At 38.6% G+C, this 17,737-nt stretch overlaps 2 protein-coding genes and 1 long non-coding RNA gene across 3 annotated transcripts in view; 1 reads left to right on the plus strand and 2 right to left on the minus strand.

Moving 5' to 3' along the window:
• Positions 1-17,737, minus strand: part of LOC145434884 (uncharacterized) — a 553,571-nt gene that overhangs the window by 231,790 nt on the left and 304,044 nt on the right. The window lies entirely within an intron of this gene.
• On the plus strand, positions 1,672-3,748 carry LOC145435751 (induced myeloid leukemia cell differentiation protein Mcl-1 homolog). Its single transcript, XM_080313037.1, has 2 exons — positions 1,672-3,391; positions 3,575-3,748. Exons 1-2 carry the CDS (start codon positions 2,921-2,923, stop codon positions 3,686-3,688), a joined length of 585 nt encoding a protein of 194 aa, XP_080169163.1. The 5' UTR covers positions 1,672-2,920; the 3' UTR covers positions 3,689-3,748.
• On the minus strand, positions 8,171-10,251 carry LOC145435752 (induced myeloid leukemia cell differentiation protein Mcl-1 homolog). The gene is made up of 2 exons (XM_080313038.1): positions 8,528-10,251; positions 8,171-8,344 (listed from the first exon to the last, which is right to left on the minus strand). The coding sequence occupies exons 1-2, from the start codon at positions 8,996-8,998 to the stop codon at positions 8,231-8,233; spliced, it is 585 nt and encodes a 194-aa protein (XP_080169164.1). The 5' UTR covers positions 8,999-10,251; the 3' UTR covers positions 8,171-8,230.

The following is a 17,737-nucleotide window of genomic DNA, read 5'->3' on the forward strand; positions in this document are numbered from 1 at the left end:
GATGATACTTTTCCTTGATATTCTATTATATGTATTTAGGGCTTATGCGACATCACTATGTTGGCGACAGGCCTGATTTGAACACACTAATTTTGCGAATTAAACTTATCGCTCAACACGGACCCACATAAATGCTCCACAATTCTTGACATATAATATACTGAGCATATAATAAGATGACAAAACCTATACTTGAATACTCCGAAATGTACAAGTACTTTACCTTTTCACGACGTTTTTGTAAGATGAATACTAATTTCATTGAAAAATAAAAATTATGTTCTCAAGTAGGTTTTTGTCTACACGCACCAACAACTCAAGTAGTTATGACACAGGAATGATTCATTAAGTATATCGCAAGCAGACCAAACCTATAATTGAGTGCCCCAAAATGTACAAGTACTTCGCTATGTACTCCCTCCACGAAAAGAGTGACTAGGTTTTAGACTACTTTATCGATTTTCAATGTTGCGCAAATACCACAAACTTTGCTTGCTTTCAGAGCTGGCAACTAAATGCAAGACAGACTTTAAGCGCTGCGGGATAAAATGTAATTTTTTTCGCTCTTTTTTATTTCTTCAATAAAATTAGTATTCATTTTACAAAAAAAAAATTCGTAGTGCTCAAGTATAAGTTTTCAAACCATCACCTTAACAAAATTTTCAGAATAGCAACTTTTGAGATATCAACTCTGAATCGACAAACCAATGAACAATATTCAAACAAGTTACACCCCCGTGTTTCCATGAAAATAACAAGACATTACACATTCAGTATACTTCACGATTGTTCATAGATACCAAGTATTCGCGTAAACGAGGTGTGTGACATTACATACATCATGGATAACATCATGGCCGGCACTACAAGCATCATGGATTACAAAGTCATGTTCTGATTGAAAGTATCTGACAACTGTGAACTAATTCTTCAAGTTTGTTCATTGTGGCGTAACGACCATTTTTACGAATCCATAACTGTATCATTTGATATCGTTGCTCGGTTAAGTTATAGCAATCCATGTATTGACATTCGGCAATTTCATTGTCAGATAGCTCAAGTTTTTCGCGTGCAAACCTATACCAGTTCATCAGGTCAATTCGATCCATTATGACGTATATATCATTAGCAGTAATCTTTGACATATTCAATCTACAGCGTACAGCGAATAATCATGTAATAAATATTATACGTTGTATATTGCCTTGCACTTGCTTCAACTGCAATGTTTACGTAATCATATCTCAGCGTTACTGGAACTAAGCAAAGTCGCTCTCGTAATATCTAAAGTAATCGCATGTGACGTAATCATGAACATGCTGCAATACGCAATTGAAAGTAATCAACCTACGCAATGTCGTAATAAATATCTCAGCGTTACTGGACTGGAACTATGTCATCTCTCACACAACCAAAACCTCTCTCGTATTGGAACCACACCCACATCAGTCAAATACGCGAACCATGCACAACCATATACCCAGACTTTCGTTGAATATTCACGACACCAACAAATCTGTACATCTCCTTTCCCTCAACATCAATTATAGAATCCTCATCCCAATGCGCAGTACGAATGGTGGGTTCATCGGGTGTAAAATCCAAATCAAATGACACCAAGGTCTGCTTTCTCGTTTTCAATATTTCCACCACCGCGTCTTGTCTGTGTCTTAGCACTACCGTGTGAGGATGGCGAAATCTATGGGTGCTAACACGGATGGACATGATATTCTTCGATATGATCAACTGAAACCACGGATGTGGTGGGTTAGAGTCTTGTCGTGATGGTCCGTTTCGAAATGCAAGCGGATGAACTAGACCAAAAGTTTCGAAGATGTGTTTTATAATTGCTCTAGGTGTGAAATAGACATCGCACTCTTGTGGGGAAACAACACGAATTCAGTCTTCACACCGCAGAAACACAGCCGCTTGGTTAACATCACAAAACCGCAATTGAACTCAAGATTGCCATACACGGAATCGCTGTTAACGATGTCTGACTGCGGCGTTTCGACGAGTAACGAATTCTCGTATTTGGTATTGATTGTGACACATAGTCAAAACAGCGACAGTTTTCACAACCCGATACATACATTGAACCAACTGATGTAAGGTGAAACACTACGTTCGCAGCAAAAAAGTTTGCAGGGTATGACCACCACCAACATATAGAGTAGTGAGTGAGTAATTATCCTACATACCCCGATTTTACTATATTCCGAGATCCGGATCACGATTCAAGTCTACCTGAGAATCCGAACCACCCTGTGAAGTTGATATATCAAGTTGTGAACCGTGAAAGGGTTGTAATCTCGGTGAAATAGTGTGCGACACATTTTTCCACAAGTCGAATGCATGTCGCTTCATACTAAGACCATGTCACGGTCAAATATGTGTGTTTTTCTGTCTCCAAGTCAGCTACCCCCACATTGAATGTACAGAGTCGGTGCATGTATGAGACTTCAGAACATGAATTTGTAATCCATGATGCTTGTAGTGCCGACCATGATGTTATCCATGATGTATGTAATGTCACACACCTCGTTTACGCGAATACTTGGTATCTATGAACAATCGTGAAGTATACTGGATGTGTAATGTCTTGTTATTTTCATGGAAACATGGGGGTGTAACATGTTTGAATATTGTTCATTGGTTTGTCGATTCAGAGTTGATATCCGGATCCGGGTCCTAGTTTAAGTTTTAGAAAATATGATACCGACATCCCGACATCTTTCGAAAACAAAACCGTGATCAATGCTTAAGAGACCATTTTTACTATTTTTCATCGCCATAAGTCATTCTGGACCGCGAAAACGCATTGTACGATATAGATGAAGCTTATGCAAATCCTAGGATACTCATTTTCAAAGTAGCTTAGATCTCGAAATAAGCTCTGACTCGCTATTCTCCTCAAAGCATGGAAATATCACGAGTATCACCTTCGGTCACTGAAGAAAAGTATGAAATTATATCCGAAGCATATTCCTTGACCAGGAATTTTATCATGTACGAACTCGACGGCTCATGCGTTAAGGTAAATACGAAAGCAGAGAGAACCTTACGTCGAGTTGGGGATGAAATGTTCGAGCGACATCGAACTGTCCTAAACGCAGTCTCCAAACGTCTTCGCTATGGTGATGTCGAAGTCAATGAAAAATATAAAGAATATTTACCCGATGAGCGAATGTTCCTGATGATAGCTGATGAAATTTTCAAAGATACCAAAGAAAATTGGGGTAGGATTGTCTCCCTTTTTGTGGTCGGTAGCATTCTTGCTCGCAAGAACGAGGATGAACATCACGGGGACCATATAGAAGCTATCATACAGACAGTCGGAAATTACATTGCTAGCAGAAGACTAAAGTGGATTATGAAAAATGGAGGATGGGTAGGTGATTTACATGCTTTGCTTAGGAATTATAAATTATCTTTTAGCATGGATATATAGTGTATCTGCTCTCCAGAGCCCATATCATCTCTCGATGATGAAACTCAGCTTTACCCTCCAATTCGGTTCCCGACACGATAACTTTCCTCCGTACGATCATTAGGGCTTCTATTTTTGTTGCAGGATGGCTTTGTAGGATTCTTTGATAATACCGCTCTCGACTACAATAAAGTTTGGAAGGGACTCGTGTTTGTCGGAATCGGACTGACATCTATAGCAATGGCATTATCAAGATAATGGATGTTCGTATGTTTTGTCTCATGTAATATTTTAAGAATAAAATTCTTCATCGTTTAATCGCATCCATTTTACTGTAGGATGTATACAGCTTCTTCTGAGAATACTCGAAGGATTGCGCCATATGGAAACCTTCTTTATACTTTTAATTTTTTCAAATTTCTACAGAAAACGCAGTCGAATACCGACTTTTACGCAAATCTGTTTTGCGAGAACATAACAGAGACCTACACATAGTCAATTTTATTTAAATGCATTGCGACGCTGTCACTTGGCTCTTAATTGGGTTGTTTCATCTGAAAGAACTAATTTTGTCTGTTATAATACTTTATTAGACTTGTATGGCGAGGCGTCTGGTATCGAGAAGTGAGATCGCAAGCAATCATTGAGTCAGTCGTGATGTCTGATTGGGAGTGTCGACCTCTTATATCCAGCAAGTGTAATGTGCCATATTAGGCCATAAGTATCGTAGGCCCCGCGTGAAGTGTACAAATTTCGATGTTGCGCAAATACCACAAACTTTGCTTGCTTTCAGAGCCGGCAACTAAATGCAAGACAGACTTTACGCAAAAGTTGCTATTCTGAAAATTTTGTCAAGGTAATGGTTTGAAAACTTATACTTGAGCACTCGTACTTCTTGAGAATACCCAAGTAGGTTTTTTGCCTAGATGCACCACATAGTCTGAAGTCCTTATGATATTGGAGTACATCAACTTCATGATAGCTAGAGTATTAAACAGTAATATACCTAGAGTACTAACGTTTTACTTACTCGGAAATGACTACTTCTACCTTATTTTAAAGGATACCTCGTTCGAAGCGAAATTGTATGTGGTTTTGGATAACATCCAAGATGTAGGCTCACTTTGAAGGTTACTTCGTAAAACTCAAATATTGCGCAGTGAGAGTTCGCAAATTCTCGAAGTATTTTTGTTATTTTTATTGCGATAAGTCATTCTGCAGCGCGAAAATGCGTCGTAGGATATAGATGAAACTAGCACCACTCATCAAGACCGCTGAAAACAGTACGTTTCAACATTTAGTAGCAGTAAATTTCTAGTAAAGTACAAGACGTGATGATTTCTGAGTGAGTTAAAAAGTATTGCAGGTATAGTTTAGCTGAAAACCGAATACTCTGAAATAGAAGTAGATGCAGTGTAAATAGTTAATCACTTGATTAAGTTTAGCGCAAGCAGATAAAACCTATACTTGAGTAGTACAAAATGCACGAGTACTTCGCTATCGCCTCCCTGCACGTAATAAGTGCTTTTACCGATACTCGTCGGTTTCAGTTTAGATAGAATTCAGAAACCAAATAATTTCATAAACATAAGCTAATTTAATGAATTTACTCGAATGTACTATGCCGCGCTGATAAGATTAATTATAATATACTTATCATGTTACAGCGATTTTTCTAGCGTAGAAAATCTTTAAAATGTAGTAAGCAGGCCAAATGAAGATATTCGTTGAGTTGAATAAACATAAAAAATACTCTAGACCACTTTATCAGTACTTTACAGTTTCAGTTTTAGATAAAATTTGTCCCTTTCACCTATAATTACATCTCCTCGCTATCTAAACATGTTTAGAATATATTATTTGCGATGATACGAACCCGTGAAGTACTCAAGTAGCTTTTCGTAGGATATAGATGAAACTGACAACACTCACCAAGACCGCTGGTCCACTGAAAAAAGTACATTGTAGCAGTAAAGTCCTACTAAAGTACAAGAAGTAATGATTTCCCAGTTAGTTGAAAAGTAAGTATTGAAGGTATAGTTTGCTGGAAAAAGCGAAAAACTCTGAAATCGAAGTAGATGCAGTGTAAATAGGTAATCACTTCATTAAGTATAGCGCAAGCAGGCCAAACCTATACTTGAGTAGGCCTACTGCAACATGTACAAGTACTTCGCTATGTTCTCCCTCCACGTAAAAAGTGACTAGGTTTTAGACTACTTTATCGGTACTCGACAGTTTTAGATAAAATTTGGTAAGACTTTAAATTTTAAAGTAGTTTGAGCTTACGATTGTATCACCTTGACAAGTAACATTATCAGACATGAAAATGATACTATCACCTAATATAGAAGTTAACACGCGTCAATGTGCTTCGGAATTCACGAGAAATTGCTTACTAAGAGAAGTATATTCTTGTATACACAATAGTAAAGAGAATCTTTAAAATGTAGTAAGCAGGCCGATGGGTATTCGTTTAGTTGTATAGGCATAAAAAACATTCCCGCGCGCCTTAGTATTAGGTGGTAGGGTTAGGAAGTGTTTTGTTTAAGAGCGCGCGGGAATGTTTTTTATGCCTATACAACTAAACGAATACCCATCGGCCTGCTTACTACATTTTAAAGATTCTCTTTACTATTGTGTATACAAGAATATACTTCTCTTAGTAAGCAATTTCTCGTGAATTCCGAAGCACATTGACGCGTGTTAACTTCTATATTAGGTGATAGTATCATTTTCATGTCTGATAATGTTACTTGTCAAGGTGATACAATCGTAAGCTCAAACTACTTTAAAATTTAAAGTCTTACCAAATTTTATCTAAAACTGTCGAGTACCGATAAAGTAGTCTAAAACCTAGTCACTTTTTACGTGGAGGGAGAACATAGCGAAGTACTTGTACATGTTGCAGTAGGCCTACTCAAGTATAGGTTTGGCCTGCTTGCGCTATACTTAATGAAGTGATTACCTATTTACACTGCATCTACTTCGATTTCAGAGTTTTTCGCTTTTTCCAGCAAACTATACCTTCAATACTTACTTTTCAACTAACTGGGAAATCATTACTTCTTGTACTTTAGTAGGACTTTACTGCTACAATGTACTTTTTTCAGTGGACCAGCGGTCTTGGTGAGTGTTGTCAGTTTCATCTATATCCTACGAAAAGCTACTTGAGTACTTCACGGGTTCGTATCATCGCAAATAATATATTCTAAACATGTTTAGATAGCGAGGAGATGTAATTATAGGTGAAAGGGACAAATTTTATCTAAAACTGAAACTGTAAAGTACTGATAAAGTGGTCTAGAGTATTTTTTATGTTTATTCAACTCAACGAATATCTTCATTTGGCCTGCTTACTACATTTTAAAGATTTTCTACGCTAGAAAAATCGCTGTAACATGATAAGTATATTATAATTAATCTTATCAGCGCGGCATAGTACATTCGAGTAAATTCATTAAATTAGCTTATGTTTATGAAATTATTTGGTTTCTGAATTCTATCTAAACTGAAACCGACGAGTATCGGTAAAAGCACTTATTACGTGCAGGGAGGCGATAGCGAAGTACTCGTGCATTTTGTACTACTCAAGTATAGGTTTTATCTGCTTGCGCTAAACTTAATCAAGTGATTAACTATTTACACTGCATCTACTTCTATTTCAGAGTATTCGGTTTTCAGCTAAACTATACCTGCAATACTTTTTAACTCACTCAGAAATCATCACGTCTTGTACTTTACTAGAAATTTACTGCTACTAAATGTTGAAACGTACTGTTTTCAGCGGTCTTGATGAGTGGTGCTAGTTTCATCTATATCCTACGACGCATTTTCGCGCTGCAGAATGACTTATCGCAATAAAAATAACAAAAATACTTCGAGAATTTGCGAACTCTCACTGCGCAATATTTGAGTTTTACGAAGTAACCTTCAAAGTGAGCCTACATCTTGGATGTTATCCAAAACCACATACAATTTCGCTTCGAACGAGGTATCCTTTAAAATAAGGTAGAAGTAGTCATTTCCGAGTAAGTAAAACGTTAGTACTCTAGGTATATTACTGTTTAATACTCTAGCTATCATGAAGTTGATGTACTCCAATATCATAAGGACTTCAGACTATGTGGTGCATCTAGGCAAAAAACCTACTTGGGTATTCTCAAGAAGTACGAGTGCTCAAGTATAAGTTTTCAAACCATTACCTTGACAAAATTTTCAGAATAGCAACTTTTGCGTAAAGTCTGTCTTGCATTTAGTTGCCGGCTCTGAAAGCAAGCAAAGTTTGTGGTATTTGCGCAACATCGAAATTTGTACACTTCACGCGGGGCCTACGATACTTATGGCCTAATATGGCACATTACACTTGCTGGATATAAGAGGTCGACACTCCCAATCAGACATCACGACTGACTCAATGATTGCTTGCGATCTCACTTCTCGATACCAGACGCCTCGCCATACAAGTCTAATAAAGTATTATAACAGACAAAATTAGTTCTTTCAGATGAAACAACCCAATTAAGAGCCAAGTGACAGCGTCGCAATGCATTTAAATAAAATTGACTATGTGTAGGTCTCTGTTATGTTCTCGCAAAACAGATTTGCGTAAAAGTCGGTATTCGACTGCGTTTTCTGTAGAAATTTGAAAAAATTAAAAGTATAAAGAAGGTTTCCATATGGCGCAATCCTTCGAGTATTCTCAGAAGAAGCTGTATACATCCTACAGTAAAATGGATGCGATTAAACGATGAAGAATTTTATTCTTAAAATATTACATGAGACAAAACATACGAACATCCATTATCTTGATAATGCCATTGCTATAGATGTCAGTCCGATTCCGACAAACACGAGTCCCTTCCAAACTTTATTGTAGTCGAGAGCGGTATTATCAAAGAATCCTACAAAGCCATCCTGCAACAAAAATAGAAGCCCTAATGATCGTACGGAGGAAAGTTATCGTGTCGGGAACCGAATTGGAGGGTAAAGCTGAGTTTCATCATCGAGAGATGATATGGGCTCTGGAGAGCAGATACACTATATATCCATGCTAAAAGATAATTTATAATTCCTAAGCAAAGCATGTAAATCACCTACCCATCCTCCATTTTTCATAATCCACTTTAGTCTTCTGCTAGCAATGTAATTTCCGACTGTCTGTATGATAGCTTCTATATGGTCCCCGTGATGTTCATCCTCGTTCTTGCGAGCAAGAATGCTACCGACCACAAAAAGGGAGACAATCCTACCCCAATTTTCTTTGGTATCTTTGTAAATTTCATCAGCTATCATCAGGAACATTCGCTCATCGGGTAAATATTCTTTATATTTTTCATTGACTTCGACATCACCATAGCGGAGACGTTTGGAGACTGCGTTTAGGACAGTTCGATGTCGCTCGAACATTTCATCCCCAACTCGACGTAAGGTTCTCTCTGCTTTCGTATTTACCTTAACGCATGAGCCGTCGAGTTCGTACATGATAAAATTCCTGGTCAAGGAATATGCTTCGGATATAATTTCATACTTTTCTTCAGTGACCGAAGGTGATACTCGTGATATTTCCATGCTTTGAGGAGAATAGCGAGTCAGAGCTTATTTCGAGATCTAAGCTACTTTGAAAATGAGTATCCTAGGATTTGCATAAGCTTCATCTATATCGTACAATGCGTTTTCGCGGTCCAGAATGACTTATGGCGATGAAAAATAGTAAAAATGGTCTCTTAAGCATTGATCACGGTTTTGTTTTCGAAAGATGTCGGGATGTCGGTATCATATTTTCTAAAACTTAAACTAGGACCCGGATCCGGATATCAACTCTGAATCGACAAACCAATGAACAATATTCAAACATGTTACACCCCCATGTTTCCATGAAAATAACAAGACATTACACATCCAGTATACTTCACGATTGTTCATAGATACCAAGTATTCGCGTAAACGAGGTGTGTGACATTACATACATCATGGATAACATCATGGTCGGCACTACAAGCATCATGGATTACAAATTCATGTTCTGAAGTCTCATACATGCACCGACTCTGTACATTCAATGTGGGGGTAGCTGACTTGGAGACAGAAAAACACACATATTTGACCGTGACATGGTCTTAGTATGAAGCGACATGCATTCGACTTGTGGAAAAATGTGTCGCACACTATTTCACCGAGATTACAACCCTCTCACGGTTCACAACTTGATATATCAACTTCACAGGGTGGTTCGGATTCTCAGGTAGACTTGAATCGTGATCCGGATCTCGGAATATAGTAAAATCGGGGTATGTAGGATAATTACTCACTCACTACTCTATATGTTGGTGGTGGTCATACCCTGCAAACTTTTTTGCTGCGAACGTAGTGTTTCACCTTACATCAGTTGGTTCAATGTATGTATCGGGTTGTGAAAACTGTCGCTGTTTTGACTATGTGTCACAATCAATACCAAATACGAGAATTCGTTACTCGTCGAAACGCCGCAGTCAGACATCGTTAACAGCGATTCCGTGTATGGCAATCTTGAGTTCAATTGCGGTTTTGTGATGTTAACCAAGCGGCTGTGTTTCTGCGGTGTGAAGACTGAATTCGTGTTGTTTCCCCACAAGAGTGCGATGTCTATTTCACACCTAGAGCAATTATAAAACACATCTTCGAAACTTTTGGTCTAGTTCATCCGCTTGCATTTCGAAACGGACCATCACGACAAGACTCTAACCCACCACATCCGTGGTTTCAGTTGATCATATCGAAGAATATCATGTCCATCCGTGTTAGCACCCATAGATTTCGCCATCCTCACACGGTAGTGCTAAGACACAGACAAGACGCGGTGGTGGAAATATTGAAAACGAGAAAGCAGACCTTGGTGTCATTTGATTTGGATTTTACACCCGATGAACCCACCATTCGTACTGCGCATTGGGATGAGGATTCTATAATTGATGTTGAGGGAAAGGAGATGTACAGATTTGTTGGTGTCGTGAATATTCAACGAAAGTCTGGGTATATGGTTGTGCATGGTTCGCGTATTTGACTGATGTGGGTGTGGTTCCAATACGAGAGAGGTTTTGGTTGTGTGAGAGATGACATAGTTCCAGTCCAGTAACGCTGAGATATTTATTACGACATTGCGTAGGTTGATTACTTTCAATTGCGTATTGCAGCATGTTCATGATTACGTCACATGCGATTACTTTAGATATTACGAGAGCGACTTTGCTTAGTTCCAGTAACGCTGAGATATGATTACGTAAACATTGCAGTTGAAGCAAGTGCAAGGCAATATACAACGTATAATATTTATTACATGATTATTCGCTGTACGCTGTAGATTGAATATGTCAAAGATTACTGCTAATGATATATACGTCATAATGGATCGAATTGACCTGATGAACTGGTATAGGTTTGCACGCGAAAAACTTGAGCTATCTGACAATGAAATTGCCGAATGTCAATACATGGATTGCTATAACTTAACCGAGCAACGATATCAAATGATACAGTTATGGATTCGTAAAAATGGTCGTTACGCCACAATGAACAAACTTGAAGAATTAGTTCACAGTTGTCAGATACTTTCAATCAGAACATGACTTTGTAATCCATGATGCTTGTAGTGCCGGCCATGATGTTATCCATGATGTATGTAATGTCACACACCTCGTTTACGCGAATACTTGGTATCTATGAACAATCGTGAAGTATACTGAATGTGTAATGTCTTGTTATTTTCATGGAAACACGGGGGTGTAACTTGTTTGAATATTGTTCATTGGTTTGTCGATTCAGAGTTGATATCTCAAAAGTTGCTATTCTGAAAATTTTGTTAAGGTGATGGTTTGAAAACTTATACTTGAGCACTACGAATTTTTTTTTTTGTAAAATGAATACTAATTTTATTGAAGAAATAAAAAAAGAGCGAAAAAAATTACATTTTATCCCGGAGCGCTTAAAGTCTGTCTTGCATTTAGTTGCCAGCTCTGAAAGCAAGCAAAGTTTGTGGTATTTGCGCAACATTGAAAATCGATAAAGTAGTCTAAAACCTAGTCACTCTTTTCGTGGAGGGAGTACATAGCGAAGTACTTGTACATTTTGGGGCACTCAATTATAGGTTTGGTCTGCTTGCGATATACTTAATGAATCATTCCTGTGTCATAACTACTTGATTTGTTGGTGCGTGTAGACAAAAACCTACTTGAGAACATAATTAGCAAAGTTTGTGGTATTTGCGCAACATTGAAAATCGATAAAGTAGTCTAAAACCTAGTCACTCTTTTCGTGGAGGGAGTACATAGCGAAGTACTTGTACATTTTGGGGCACTCAATTATAGGTTTGGTCTGCTTGCGATATACTTAATGAATCATTCCTGTGTCATAACTACTTGAGTTGTTGGTGCGTGTAGACAAAAACCTACTTGAGAACATAATTTTTATTTTTCAATAAAATTAGTATTCATCTTACAAAAACGTCGTGAAAAGGTAAAGTACTTGTACATTTCGGAGTATTCAAGTATAGGTTTTGTCATCTTATTATATGCTCAGTATATTATATGTCAAGAATTGTGGAGCATTTATGTGGGTCCGTGTTGAGCGATAAGTTTAATTCGCAAAATTAGTGTGTTCAAATCAGGCCTGTCGCCAACATAGTGATGTCGCATAAGCCCTAAATACATATAATAGAATATCAAGGAAAAGTATCATCTAACGTATAATGAATGTTATTTATTTCTCGGAAGCAAGTTATTATCAAAACATAGTGATCAAAATTATCGCAGAGCAATACCGATTTTGTGTAAATTCCATTATGCGTCCGACTATGTTACTAGGGATTATGTAGTTAGTTAGGAAATTAGGAGTCCTATCTTCCCAATCGGTATGGAACAACATCAAAATCATCACAAAGCAATATCGAATTTTGCGTGCATTCTGTTATGCGTTTTACTACGGTAGTATGCGCATCTGCATACAGGTGTCCAGACGTGGACTTTCTACTATATTCGCTCCTAACATTATAGCAGCACCCGACGCAGCTTACATTATTACGTTATAAGACGCTGGCGGCGTTTCACTGTCACCCTTATTCTAGTGACATGAAAAGGACTGAATCGTATGAATTTTGGTCAGTACAAGAATCGAGCGAAAGCGCTGTTTCACGCCGTCTTGCATCGGTCACGATTAGTTTTACTTTTCAACTAACTTGTTGTCTGTCGTTATATTCATTAGACTCGCTTTCATGCGGCTAATTTGTCCCTATCATTATAACGTCGGTGATCGCGTACCTGCGGCAAAGGTGTTCGTTTAATTATAGCAACGAGAACCGGCTCCCTGCGGCTATTCCGTTGGCATTTTAGTGCCGAGTTAAATACCCTTATACTCGACATGCAAACATTATACAGGTAGCGGTTATACTGCGAGCTGATGAATTCGTCATCTATTCGCCTAGCGTAGTTGTTCATAATCCCGACCTTCCGCTCGTATCGTATATACTACAAGCCAGTGATCGCTACATCAAACAAAACGGTCAGATCGAACGCAAGAACTCGGATCGCAGTGTCGGACGGCAGCAAAGCGGTGTACCTCGAAACATCAACCGATCTGGAGGATTTCAGCTAGTGAATCGACGCAATAACGATCAACGATATCATTGATATGCTCTTTTTTCGAAATAAAATGAACTCGTACACTAAACAATGCTATTTCAAGGAGACTGAGTAAAGTGCCAACGTAAGTTTTGACGCGGCAATCATAAGTCGTAAAATGTGGAAACTGCAGAAACCGTAACTTGTACACATAAAATCAAGTTTAAAAAATATGGATGGATGATATTAGTCCTAAATACACATAATACAATATCTGAGAAAAGTATCAAGATGCGGCAATCAATGCAGCGATGATATAGCAATGGATGGATGATGTGGCACTATAGGCGTGGCGCTTGATGATGTGGCACAGATGACGTAGCAGATGAATGTACCCTTAGGGTATGAAAATGGGCGTGGCAATTAGGATGACGTGGCGTAATTTGATTGGCCTGCACGAAATCCAGGTACCTACACTACTCACCCTCTTGTCCGTAGACCAGCACTTTTTAAGTCCGTTGCTGGTCTGCGAAAAGTTATTTTATCATGCTTAGGCAAGTAAAGCAGGTTTTCATAATTATAGTGGTCAAGATCCCTGATGCTTATTTGGAAAAAATCAAGTGAATCGAAACTTAATTGTAACTGGTTGCATAAGCATGGGGATGTTAACACAGTTTCGTACGTCTGAAACATGGATATCCAGAGTTCTGAATATTCCTGGTACACGGACTGAATAGCCTTCATTTTTGAATCCACGTTATACCCTGATCAATGACCAATGACTAGGGCTGGGCACAATGATTCGAGTACTCGAATCTGAATCGAGTAATTATTTTAATGATTCGAGTCGAGTAGCAAAAGACGATTTTTTCGAGTAATGAAATTATACGCTCCTCGCAACTGAAAGTTATTTTATCATCGAGAGATATTGTTTGGATGGTATTTTCCACTGCGGGAGCCTTGAAACCTTGATTGGGCGTATCGCAGCATAAAAAAAACAAATAATACAAAACTACGACCGTTACTGGAAAAGCATTTCTGAAGTCATGACCCTCCTACAACATTGTAACTAAGTGCAATGGAATCGGTAGGGTCGAAGAAATACCAGAAGTATCTTTAAATTGCTAGATAACAGGCATTATATTCTTTGTGGTGGCACAAAAGGTACATATTGGAACTTTGACATATTACATTTTGTTGTGACGTCATAATGAGTGATACTCGATTACTCGACTCGACTCGAAGCATATTACGTGATTCAGAATCGAATCACTCAGGTACTCGATTTTGCCCAGCCCTACCAATGACCATGGTAACATAACATGAAAGTTACTTCTGATAGAACGACTTTACCAACAATTTGGACGAAAGAGATCTGCATTTTCAAATCAGTCTGCAAAACGAAATTGGTGCCAACCCCTGGTTTATTCGATTGCATAGCATCAGAAAATGATATCAATACCCCATATGAAACATAATTACAATGTTAACTTGCTGTGAAAATTGCAAATAGACCAGGGGTGGCAAACCTTTGTGCTATTCATGGCCGCATTTCAATTTCTCGTGTAGTCTATGGCCGTATTCCAGGGCCTAGACGTAATGAACAAAATGGACGTCAAATACACATGTTTATCTGTCCGTGACCATTTCCGGTGAACTGCGTACTAATCTATTTCTGCATTATTCTAATCTATTCTGAATTATTTTCCCCTGCTGCTCGCATCTGTAGGCTACTATTCTGGGGATCAGATTGCATAATTCAATTACTATATTGTAGTTGAAAAATGAAGCCGAATTGAAAATTTCAAGAATAATTAAAATCTCTCAATTCCGAAATTCAATTTGCATGTTGACGGCCGCAAGCGCATACTAATTGAATTACGTGTCGACGGCCGCACAAATGTCCGGCCATCCCTGAAATAGACAATTGTTAAATCAGAAATGAATGCGAATTTACCTTGATTTTGTAGTGGATTGTTCATAACGGAGCAAGTAGAAGTAGAAGTTGAAGTTCCAACTGCAACCCCAGACGTTGACAGATCAGGTGTACTAGGATCTATCAGAAAATATCCAGTTAATTCTCAAGCAGTGAATAGAAATTGTATTGTATACTTACGGTTCGGTGTCGGAACGGAAAAAAGTTCGGCCATAGAAGTTTCAGAAGAACCTAAAGATAAATCGTATTAGATCGTATTAGATCATGTTATCACCATTCAAGTGTATATACAGATATATATAGACCTATTTCAGAGCAGGGCAGTTCTATGCCTGCTACATTTTCTGTGTTGCTGAAAGATAGATAGCGCCTCCATTTGTGTTTCGCAGCCTGCATATGACTCTTGTTGCACTTGTACGGATATTGAATCATCATCAAATTGACTGGGGATGCTACTTATTTGACTTGGTATCAAACCTGTGAAAAACAATCCTGAATTATTATGTAGTCTACACAAGGAATGATGGATTACTGTAGCACCTACTTTTGATCTTGGCATAGATCATGTCTGATGCAGTTGGTTGAAGGTCAGGTATTCCACCACCAGTTTTTCTTTGCTCCCGTACTCGTTGCGCCTCGTGCTTTTTACAATCGCTCTTCAAATTTTTCCAGAGTTTTTTCAACTTGTCCTCATTTCTCTCCACTTGTGCAATTCCTGATGAATTGAATTCACTGACAAGTTTGCGCCAGGCCACTTCTTTATTCTTTCTAAAATCTATATCGCTCTGTCCACTAGTTTTGCTGGTAATCAAAACGGGGTATTTTCCAATCAAGTCTATAAATCCATTTTTTCAGCTGTGCTGAAATTCGGAGCGCGTGCAGTGCCAGCCATTGCTTGTTCAGGATAAAAAATTTTGAGGGGCAATAGCCAAAGAGTCAACTTGACCAAATTGAGTATGAGCACAATGCTGGTAAAAACAATACCTAATCAGCAATATTTAATAAAGTCAAAAATATACATATTGATCAAAGTTCCATATAGTCAGCACTATTGCTGAAAGTAACAGCGGTTGAACATATTTACGACAACGCTCATATGGGTGGGACGAGAATGGAAATTGAGATGAAAACCATGCAATCTGGCAAAATTGCGTGCAACGTTGATTAGGCCATACTGTACCAAATACGTACGATACATATTTTCATTTTTCTAATGACGCGTCATGCGTTCACTTTTTGGCTATGACCCCAGCAAAGGCAAACTGTCAAAACACCGACATGCTTAAGAGGTAACCAAGAAATTATGAAGAGTCTGAAAACTGCAATGACAAGGTGACAGCAAGATGCAGACAAGACGTCACAACTAGGGCTGGGCACAATGATTCGAGTACTCGAATCTGAATCGAGTATTAATTTTAATGATTCGAGTCGAGTAGCAAAAGTCGATATTTTCGTGTACTGAAATTATACGCTTATCGCCACTGAAAGTTAATTTATCATCTAGAATTATAGTTTTGATACTATCATCCACTGTTGAAGCCTTGAAACCTTGATTGGCGGTATCGTAGCATACGAAACATGTCGTACAAAGCTACGAAGGTTACTAGACGTAGCACATTTCCGAAGTAATGATTATCCCACAACATTGTCACCAAGTGGAATGAAATCGGTATGGTCGAAAAATACCAAAGTATCATTTATGAGAAGGATAACAGGCATTATATTCTTTGTGGTGGCATAAACGGTACATATTTGAACTTTGACGTATTACATTCTGTTATGACGTCATAATGAGTGATACTCGATTACTCGACTCGACTCGAAGCATATTACGTGATTCAGAATCGAATCACTCAGGTACTCGATTTTGCCCAGCCCTAGTCACAACCTAATCTGGGTGCTTCTTCGATACATCTGCCATATTAACCGATGTTCCCCATGACCACTCATCAGCAGCATTACCTTAACGGATTCGCATCGCTGACTATTGTTTACCCACATAGGCAGGGGAGATAGCGTAGTGGTAACGATAAGCGTCCACCAATCGGACGGACCCGGTTCGATTCCCGTCGGAGGTTTATCCGTTCTTACGGCAACAAAAAGGTCGCGGCTTCAAAAAGATCAACATGGAAAAGAACTGTGACATTGGGTACTCTAGGCCGATGTTAGAGTAAAGGATCGCTACTGATGCGTGTCGTTCGACATCCTCCTATCTGTTCATAGCATTGTGTCTTATTGAATTGTCCATTGTGTGTGACTTGTTCAGATGAAAAATATAACCCAACGATATCAATATATATATTATTATTCACAATAGAAATAGTCCAACGGTAGGGCACATCTTTACGCCTTGCCTGAAATATCACATCCCCTCTCTCGTAACCACAGTCATATCATATTCGTAACTGAATCGATTGGGGCCAGCGACCGCGGGTTATAGTGGTCATGGGGAACATTGCTTGATACTATATGGTGCGGTTATGGAAGAAGTGCTGATGTGTCCTGTGTGCCTCAGGGCTCTGGCTATCCATTTGATCTGAAATCCGTTCAGTATACGAACACCTCTGCAGCATTCCCCTGTAAATCCCACTATATAACGGTATGATATCAACTTGTCACGTTTGTGATAAAAACATTGTTCCAAACTGCCTGACAGCAATATACAATGATCTAATCTGATTTGCCAAGCTATACATCAGAAAAACGGCCAGTAGCCTTCAACAACCAGCACAACAGTTACCAGCACTGGTGACTTCAGCCTATCCCCTAGCTGGCTTGGATATC

Source organism: Botryllus schlosseri, chromosome 3 (assembly GCF_051294905.1).
Source record: "Botryllus schlosseri isolate E-star chromosome 3, Bs_hap1, whole genome shotgun sequence".
Lineage (NCBI taxonomy): Eukaryota > Metazoa > Chordata > Ascidiacea > Stolidobranchia > Styelidae > Botryllus > Botryllus schlosseri.

Excerpts from the sequence above, each read along its gene's own strand:
- LOC145435752 (XM_080313038.1), bottom strand. The coding sequence starts at position 8,998 with ATGGAAATATCACGAGTATCACCTTCGGTCACTGAAGAAAAGTATGAA. Across the intron at positions 8,345-8,527 it reads TTATGAAAAATGGAGGATGG|GATGGCTTTGTAGGATTCTT; the intron begins GTAGGTGATTTA and ends TTTTTGTTGCAG.
- LOC145435751 (XM_080313037.1), top strand. The coding sequence starts at position 2,921 with ATGGAAATATCACGAGTATCACCTTCGGTCACTGAAGAAAAGTATGAA. Across the intron at positions 3,392-3,574 it reads TTATGAAAAATGGAGGATGG|GATGGCTTTGTAGGATTCTT; the intron begins GTAGGTGATTTA and ends TTTTTGTTGCAG.